This window comes from Sarcophilus harrisii, chromosome 6 (genome assembly GCF_902635505.1).
Source record: "Sarcophilus harrisii chromosome 6, mSarHar1.11, whole genome shotgun sequence".
Lineage (NCBI taxonomy): Eukaryota > Metazoa > Chordata > Mammalia > Dasyuromorphia > Dasyuridae > Sarcophilus > Sarcophilus harrisii.
In genome coordinates, this window is record NC_045431.1 from 253,835,326 (window position 1) to 253,845,521 (window position 10,196).

The 10,196-nt window shown below is 34.3% G+C and overlaps 1 protein-coding gene and 1 pseudogene across 1 annotated transcript; one reads left to right on the top strand and one right to left on the bottom strand.

The window, feature by feature from the left end:
* The first annotated feature begins 429 nt into the window (after positions 1-429).
* On the top strand, positions 430-1,359 carry LOC100919888 (olfactory receptor 4C12-like). Its single transcript, XM_003773764.1, has one exon. It carries the CDS (start codon positions 430-432, stop codon positions 1,357-1,359), a length of 930 nt encoding a protein of 309 aa, XP_003773812.1.
* Positions 1,360-8,699: 7,340 nt separating this feature from the next.
* LOC100921461 lies at positions 8,700-9,656 on the bottom strand (annotated as a pseudogene).
* Between the last annotated feature and the right edge of the window lie 540 nt (positions 9,657-10,196).

Below are 10,196 nucleotides of genomic sequence, written 5' to 3' on the forward strand. Positions count from 1 at the left end.
ATCATCTTAGGTGGAAAGGATGAAGCATGTTTTGACTTTCAGAATCCTTGGGATAATCTTTTTTCAGATACAATTCCAATGTCCGAGAAACACTGTTTCTAATAATCTTTTGAGAACCCTACATTCATTAGCAGCCCAGAATTTATTTGGAGGACTACCTTCCAGCAGGATGATAGGATGCTCTAATAGGCTACAATAAAATTTTAAGCTTTTTAAATATCTAATTCCAAAACAGTAATAAGCAAAGTGAAGAAATTATAAAAGTGCACAATGAATTTTGAACAAGAATCAATGGAGAGGATATAATTTCAATATATTCAAAAAGATGGTGGTTGATCATCTTTTCAGTTTTTGAACTTTATGATTTTGCAATCTTCTTTGCAGGTAAAGCAACTTTCCATTCCCTCAGTTTCTGTTTTGACAGTATAAATGGAGAATGAAAACAATGTGACTGAATTCATCCTATTGGGCCTTACACAAAATCCAAAGATGCAGAAAGTAGTATTCACGGTGTTTTTACTCATCTACTTGATAACTTTGGTGGGCAACTTGCTTATTGTGGTCACTGTCACCACCAGTGAAGCTCTGAACTCCCCTATGTATTTCTTCTTGTCTTTCTTGTCCATTATAGATGGCCTTTGCTCTTCTTCCATGGCCCCAAAATTGATAGTTGACTCAATCTCTGAGAAGAAAACCATCTCCTTCAATGGCTGTATGACTCAACTCTTTGCAGAACATTTCTTTGGTGGGGCTGAAATCATCTTGCTAACAGTCATGGCCTATGATCGTTATGTAGCCATCTGCAAGCCTCTACACTATACTACAATTATGAGTCCGAGGATCTGTGGCCTTCTCGTAGGGGTTGCCTGGGCTGGGGGCTTTCTGCATGCAATAATCCAGCTTCTCTTTACAGTCTGGTTGCCTTTCTGTGGACCCAATGTCATGGATCATTTCATGTGTGACTTGAATCCTTTACTCAAACTTGTCTGCATGGATACTCACACCCTTGGCCTATTTGTTGCAGCAAATAGTGGCTTGATCTGTCTGTTAAACTTTCTCCTTTTGATAGTTTCCTATGCTGTCATCCTTAATTCTTTGAAGACTCATACTCTTGAAGGGAGACGTAAAGCCCTCTCAACTTGTATCTCTCACATTACTGTTGTTATCTTATTTTTTGTGCCTTGTATATTTGTGTATCTGAGGCCTGTGGTCACTCTTCCCATAGACAAAGCTGTGGCTGTATTTTATACTTTGGTGGCCCCCATGTTACATCCCCTGATCTATACTCTAAGAAATGCTGAGGTAAAAAATGCCATGAGGAAGCTCTGGAGTCAAAGGGTATCTTCAAGTAAGAAATAAATGTCACTGTGTAAGAACAACTTTTGAAATTGTTGGGTTTTATGATTTATAGTAAAAATATCAACTCATGTCTACACATTAAAAAAATTTGGCAGTGTTTTCTTTGTAATTTCCCCATGATAACAAAAATGAATCTGAATTTCCCAAACTGTAATGGAAAGTTCCTTTCTTCCCCTTTTCAGGAATCATTCTGCTCGTTGATGAAAGGGGCAGTATGGTATGTCCTCCATCAATTGACAATTTTTTTTTCTTTATTCAAAATTATTTCCTCTGCCACTTTTAGCATAAAACTTCTTCTTCCAAAAGGGAAGTATCATAAATGGATGATAATCCTTATCTAGATATATTTGGCATATTTATATAAAGCAGAAAGGAAAATGACACTTGATTACTCATTGAAGCAGTATGGTCTGGACAGAGAATGTTAGCTCTATTGTCAGAATATCCATATCTAGCTTCAGGGATCCAAGTGAGATGCTTAATCTACATCCTCATCCTGAAAAGGAATGGAGTTAAACTAGATCAATTAAATTCAACAAAGAATTTATTAAATATTCACTATGCCAAAAAAGTTTTCACTGTCCTGGAGAGGCAAAGAAAATCAAAAAGAAAAGACTGTATCAACTGTCTTAGGGACCAGGAACATTCACTGAAAAAATAATATTTGATTTGAATCTTGAAGCAATTCAATGGTACCAAGACATGAAGATAAAGACATGGTGAATTCGAGCCAAAAGAACAGATAGTATAGAGGCACAGAGTTGGGAATGGAATATTATAGATGAAGAAGAGAACAAGAAACAGGAGATAAAAGACAGATCTAAAATCTATCTATAATTCCAGTTCACATTCCATTGTGTGTGTGTGTGTGTGTGTGTGTGTGTGTGTGTAATAGAAGTAAGTAGTTATATAAGTTGCAAGTTAACTTTTAGTTGTATCTTGACAAAGATTGATCAAGCTGTCTCTTATCTATCTATATACATCTATACACATATATAGTATAGAAATAAATATAATATATAAATGGGTGTGTGCAGGTATGATGTGTCATACCTTCCCCATGTCCCTGCCCTTGCCCATCATTTCCCTCTTATTCCTCCTCCTTTTTTTTTTCCCCTGAGGCAGTTGGGATTAAGTGACTTGAGCAGGATCACACAGCTAGGAAGTGTTAAGTGTCTGATTCCAGATTTGAAATCAGGAATCAGGAGCTCCTGACTTCAGGGTTGGTTCTCTATTCACTGTGTCACCTAGATGCTTCTTTTCTTCTTCTTCTTCTTCTTCTTCTTCTTCTTCTTCTTCTTCTTCTTCTTCTTCTTCTTCTTCTTCTTCTTCTTCTTCTTCTTCTTCTTCTTCTTCTTCTTCTTCTTCCTTTTTTTTTTCATTACTGTGGTGGCCTAACAAACCCTGTTTATTATAAAGGATGATTCATTGAAGAAGATTATTGGGGGATGACTACTAAAAAATCATGAGTAAAACAAAAAAAAATTATCAATTAACCTATCAACATGTATTTATACATTAGTAATCATGTCTTACTATATGCCACGAATTATGTATTTGTGTCCCTGTGGATACAAATAAAACAATGAAATCATCTTTGTCCTCAATGTGTTTACTTTCTAGGTTGATTAGACAATATGTACATACACAGAAGAAAAGTAAAAAATATATAAAAAGTACATAAAGTAAAACTTTTCAGAGAACTTGTTTGTATCGGAGAGAATAACAGAGGTTTTTGTTGATGAATATGTTTAAAGTGAGCATTGAAGAACACTAGGGATTCAAAGAAATGGAGGTAAGGGACTAGTGGATTCTAGGGGGGAACAAGGTGTACACACAGGTACAAAGTGAAGAGATATTCCACTTGTAACTACTGCGTAGCCCAATGTTTATTGATTTGGAAGATTCTTTCTATATTCATCATATCTCTAAAACTTTCTCAGCTTTAAAGTTATCATAACTGTTTTATGAAATTAAATTTTTGCTTTATTTTTTAAGTCAATTAAAACCTGTATTTTCTCTTTCCAGAAGCTCCTTTTTAGGAAAACAAAAGCAAATATGGAAAACCAAGAAAATATGATTTCATTATCAATGTCCATTATCAATGTGCAGACATATCTTGATATACAATTGTACACATGTCCATGTGTCCGTGTGTGTGTGTGTGTGTGTGTAATTTTAGAATTTTTCAATTATGTTTGATCACTTTACCATGATCTTTATGAAGGAAGTGAGTGTTGTAGCTGACAGAAGAACTAAGAATCTGGAAGTTTGATTTACAATTCCATTTTTCATGCTTACTACTCAAGGTCAAGTTACTTAAAATATCATCTCATCCTTACTTTCACTATCTTTAAAATGGGGATAATAATAGCGACTTCATTACCATTACCACATTATTGTGAGTATAAAATAACTGAGCAAATATAAAGTATTTTGCTAACTTTTAAGCACTAAATAATGCTTTTTCATTGTCCACATCATTTTTATTATCACCATCATTATCATCATCATCATCATCATTTTTCTGGAATCATGGTTGAAAACCTTGTGATCAAAATTCTTAAGTCTTTTAATGTTATTTGTCTCCACAGTATGTGTTATTCTTTTTCTCTTGGTTTTGTTAATTTTACTCCATATGCATTCATATTAGGTTTCCCCATATTTCTTTTTTATTCAAGTTTTTTTTTTATTTTCAAAACATATGCATAAAATTTTTCAGCATTAACTCTTGCAAAACCTTGTGTTCCAATTCCGTACCTTCCTCCATCCATTCCCTTGTATGGCAAGTAGTTCAATATATGTTAAACATCGTAGAAATATATGTTAAATCAAATATACATGTTTATACAATTATCTTGCTGCACAAGAAAGATCAAATTAAACAGGAAAAAATACGAGAAAGAAAATAAAATGCAAGCAAACAGCAAGAAAAAGAGTGAAAATATTTTGAACCACACTGTTTCCACAGTAATCTTCCTGGGTGTAGATGACTCTCTTCATCACAAGTCATTGAAACTGGTCTCAATCACATTACTGTTGAAAAGAGTCATGTCCATCAGAATAGATCATCTTATGATGTTGTTGTTGCCATGTACAATGATCTCCTGGTTCTGCTCATTTCACTTAGCATCAGTTCTCTCAGACTTTTCTGAAATCATCCTGTAGGATCGTTTCTTATAGAACAATAATATTCCATAACATTTATATACCATAACTTATTTAGCTATTCCCCAACAGATGGGCATCTACTCAGTTTCCAGTTTCTTGTCACTACAAAAAGGACTGCCACAAACATTTTTCTATATGTGGGTCCCTTTGGCTCCTTTAAGACCCCTTGGGAATATAAGCCCAGTAGAAGCACTCTTAGGTCAAAGAGTATGCACAATTTGATAACTCTTTGGGCATAGTTCCAAATTTCTATCCAGAATGGTTGGATCAGTTCACTCAACCAACAATGTATTAGGATCCCTGTTTTCCCACATCCCCTCCAACATTCATCATTATCTTTTCCCATCATCTTAGCCAATCTGAGAGATATGTAGTGGTATCTCAGAGTTGTCTTAATTTGCATTTCTCTGATCAATAGTGATTTAGAGCATCTTTTCATATGATTAAAGATGGTTTCAATTTCTTCATATGAAAATTGTCTGAACATATCCTTTGACCATTTATTAATTGGAGAATGGCTTGAATTCTTGTAAATTTGAGTCAATTATCTCTATATTTTGGAAATTAAGCCTTTATCAGAACCCATCACTATAAAATGTTTTCTCAGTTTATTGCTTCTCCACTGATCTTGTCTGCATTAGTTTTGTTTGTACAAAAAAATTAACTTTATATAATCAAAATTATCTATTTTGTAATCAATAATGATCTTCTCATAATAAGTTCTCTTATTGTCAAAACTAGCATTTGTAATACAATATTAAATAGTAATGGTGATAGTTGGCAACCTTCTTTCAACCGTTATCTTATTGGATTTTTCCATGTTTCTGTGAAACCTACTCATGTTATTTCTATGTATTCCATTGTATTTCATACTATTTGTACATCTAATCCCTAATTTTTTTTGGTTTAATAGAAATTTATTCTTAAAATTATGTTTCTGCTATGGATTAAAATTTGATATAGTTTAATTATATATAAAAACTACAGAGATGACATGGATGTAAGATCAGGTAACATCAAATAGAGATATAGAGCTCAAATTCAGGCATTGAGAGAAACCATTGGTTCCTGCTCTGAAAGCAAGGTTTCTCTTTCATACTCATGAATTCATAGTGTAAACATCTTCTATAGGAGTCTTATTTAGTTTCCAGTTCTTTGCTTCAACAAAAGATATTATAAATATTTTTCACATTTATATTTTTTTAGTATTCTAGAGTAACAATGCCATTCCATTTGTCTCCCTAACCAAAGAAGATGTTTCAGAAGTATAATTCTGATCATTTTATTATCTCCTCAAAATGCTACAGTTTCTCCTTATATCTAGAATAAAAATGTCCCAGGTTTAGAACCGAATAGATCTTATAATGTGGTATGTTGCTAATGTTTCAACGTTGTCATATCTTACTCCACTCTATGAACTGTATAATCTAGCAATACTGACCCCTTTGTCAATCTTTAAATATGACTTTCCCATCTCCCTGAGACAGAAATCCACTGCCTCTTCATCTCTGCCTCTTAATTTCCCTGACTTCTTTTACCACTCACTCAAAAAATCACCTTCTTCAGGAAATGTAAGCTTTCCTGGTTTTGCTCTTTCCCCTTATCAATACCATGTCTTCCTATCAATTACATCCTTTTCAGATTAACTCCATCTGCTCTGTATATATCTTTTGTGTACATAAATTTTTACATTTGGTTTCCCCTATTAGACATATATTAAGGCATCTTAAGTCCAGCCTTAAGTTAAGGCAACTTAAAAGTGTCATATCTGTGGCACCAGAGTGAGAGTCCAGTGTACAGACCACAGCAGTATAGTCTGAGGTACAGTCCCAATATCACAACAGCAGAGCAGATTTACAGACCTCTGAATCAGCCCCAGTACTAGTGGCTTCCAGACTTCTCAGCTCAGATTTACCAAAGACAACTTGGAAGGTGGGTAAATAAGATTTGTCAGTAGGGTGAGAGGACCTTGGGAAATCAGCAAACCAAAAGAAGCATGGACAGTGGTGATGGTATTGAGGAAAGTTTCTGTTATTTTAGCCCACTCGATATTACAACTACATGGGACAGGGACATGACTAATAATTAGTTCTAGGAGAGAAAGGAGTGCTTGTGATCAGGTCCCTAGATATTTTAAAAATCAATAAGAGAGATAGCAGAAAAAATTAGGAAGAGAATTGATAGCAGTGCAAAGGGAAATAGAAAAGGCTAATGAGGCAGACTACCTTAGAAAGTAAAATTGATCAAATCGGAAAGGAGGTACAAAAGCTTACTGAGGAAAATAATTCCTTAAAAATTAGAATTGAGCAAATGGAAGCCAATGAATCTATGAGAAATCAAGATAAAATAAAGCAAAACTGAAAAAGAATTGAAAAATGGGGGGAAAGTGAAATATCTCATTAGAAAAACAACTGATCTAGAAAATAGCTCAAGGAGAGATGATTTTAAAATTACTGGTCGATATGAATCATGACCAAAAAAAAAAAAAAAAAAAAAGCCAGGACATCAGCTTTTAAGAAATTGTCAAGAAAAATTGTCCTGATGTTCTAGAACTAGAGGGTAAAATAAAAAAAATTGGCTGAATCCACTTACCTCCTGAAAGAGATCCCAAAATGAAAACTTCAGGAATATTTTAACTAAATTATAAAACTCCCAGGTCAAGGTCATTGAACACATCCAGAAAGAAACAAATCAAATATTGTGAAGCTACAATCGGGATAATACAACATTTTGCAGCTTCTACATTGAAGGACCAGAGGGTTTGGAACATGATGTTTTGAAAGCAATGAAGCTAAGGTTGCAACCAATAATCACCTACCCAGCAAAACTAAGTGTTATCAGATAGAGAATTTTCAAGCATTTTGTGATGAAAAAAAAAAAAAAAAAAACTAAACAGAAAATCTGATTTCAAATACCAAGTGCAGGAGAAGCATAAGACAGCATAAGGTTTATCTGTGTACATTCCTGTATGGGAGAATGATACTCTTATCTCATTGGAATGTTATTATTATGGCAGTGTGAAGGAATATATACAGATAGAGGGTACAAGTGTGAGGTGAATATGAGGAGTTATCTTTAAAAAAAATAAAATTAATGGGTGAGAAAAGAATGTACTGGGAGAATGGGAAAGGGAGAAGTGGAATGGTATAATTATCTGTCATAAAAAGAAGCAAGAAAAAGCTTTTATAATCGAGGGGAAGAACAGAAGGAGAGGGGGAACAAATAAATTTTAGTCTCATCAGAACTGGGTTAAAGAGAAAATATTCTAAACAGTCTCCATATATAGAAATTTATCTTAACCTACAGGAAAGTGGGAAGGGAATGGGATACAGAAAGAGGGGAGAATGGTAAAAGAGGATATATTGGGGTAGGTATTATTCAGTGGCAAAACTTGAGAAAGAACATGGTGAAAGGAGAGATAGAATGGAATAAATGTGGAAGATATGATAAGCAACAGTAATTGTAAGAAGAATTGTGAAGCAAGTTACTCTCATAATGCCTCATTTCTCAACATACAGAGAACTGAGTCAAATTTACTAAAAAATAAATAAGAAGGGCTATAAATTCATATATATCCTTAACAGTACTACTATTAGGCATGAATACCAAAAAAGATTTTTTAAAAGGAAAAAGACATATATATATATATATATATATATATATATATATATATGGTGTGTGTGTGTGTGTGTATGTATGTACAAAAGTATAAGGATATAAGCAGCTCTATTTTCAAGGCAAAAAAAAAAAAAAAAAAAGGAATTGAGGAAAGCCCATCAATTGGGGAATAGCTAGATAAATTATGATATATGATTATGATGGAATATTATTGTTTTATAAGAAATTACAATCAGGATACTCTTAGAAAAACATGTAAATTCCTCCATGAACTCAAGCAAAGTGAAATGTATTGTGTACAAAGTCATAGCATTGTTCTGGGTTGATCAGCTATAAATGACTTTGCTGTTCTCAGCAATACAATGATACAAGAGTACTCTAATGGATTCTTGATGAAAAATCTTATTCATATCCAGAGAAAGATCTGATTTTATCTGCATACAGATTAAGCATTAAAAAAACACTTGAACACTTCTCAACAGACTATCAACAAAATCTTTGCTTTTGATCCTATTCAATTCAAACCCAAAATTTATTTCACTACAGGGCAATTATTGATTGCCACATTTCACCTTTGTATTCCAGAGTTTCCTCATGGCATTTTTAACCTCCTTGTTTCTCAGAGTATAGATTAAAGGGTTTAGCATAGGGGTAATAAGTGTATAAAACACAGCTACAGTTTTGTCAATGGGGAAGAAAGTCAAAGGACGCATGTACATGAAAATACAAGGTATGAAAAATAGAACCACCACGGTGATGTGAGAGCCACAGGTAGACAGAGCTTTACGTCGCCCTTCACTGCTGTGGGACTTTAGAGACAACAGAATGACTACATAGGAAACGAGCAACATTAGGAAATTTAGCATGCAGATGAGTCCACTGTTGGCTGCCACCAACAGAGCCAAGACATGGGTATCTGTGCAGGCCAGTTTAAGCAATGGGTACAGGTCACACATGAAATGATCAACAAGATTGGGACCACAGAAGGGCAACTGGAAGGTAAAAAGGAGCTGGATCAGAGCATGAAGAAAGCCTCCTGCCCAAGCCACCAAGACAAGGAGGACACACAAACGTCGGCTCATGATGGTCATGTAATGCAAAGGCTTGCAGATGGCCACATAGCGATCATAGGCCATGACTGTTAGCAGAATGATTTCTGAACCCCCAAACAAGTGTTCTGAAAAGAGCTGAGTCATGCAGCCTTCATATGAGATAGTCTTGCTTGCAGACACTGAATTGATGATTATTTTGGGGGCTGTAACAGAGGAATAACAGGCGTCTATGAAGGATAAGAAGGCAAGAAAAAAATACATAGGGGAGCCCAGAGTTTGGCTGGAAATAATGGTGATCACAATAAGCATATTACCCACTAGGGTTATAATGTAGATGATGAAAAATATAACAAAAACAATTTTTCTCCAAATTGGGGTCCTGAGTGAGCCCAAAGAGAATAAATTCAGTCACATTCCTCTTATTCTCCATATATGTGTCCAATGTCAAGATGAGTAGTGTACAGAGAAGCTCATGCTCTGCAAAAAAAAAAAAAAAAAAAAAAAAATCACTGATGTAATTGTTATTTTGAATTTCTTTCACAAAATAAGAAAACCTCTGGGAGCCAACATGATTTTGCCAAATTTCATAAACAATAACAGAATGGATTTTTTCATCATTTTTTTTCATTGTTGAACAGGGAGAGGAAGGATGGAGTTAAATTGTACTAGATTCAAAAGGAGTCCAAAGGCAAGGAAGAGGTGATCCCTGGGACGTACTACTTACCATTGAGGCCAGCTTGGGGAAATCATGTCTCCATTCTGGATCTCATTTTGTTCATGTAAAAATAGGAGAATTATATTAGATGATTTCTGATGTTCCTGCAGCTTGTAAATGTATCATCCTATGAGAGGATTACAAAAGAAAGAGATGGTTTTAGAATAAAAGAAATGTATTAGTGGACATGAAAGAGAGGAACTGTGTGCAATAGAGAATCCTATTATCTATACATAATGGGAAATCATACATATACATGTAAATATGTATATATCCATATA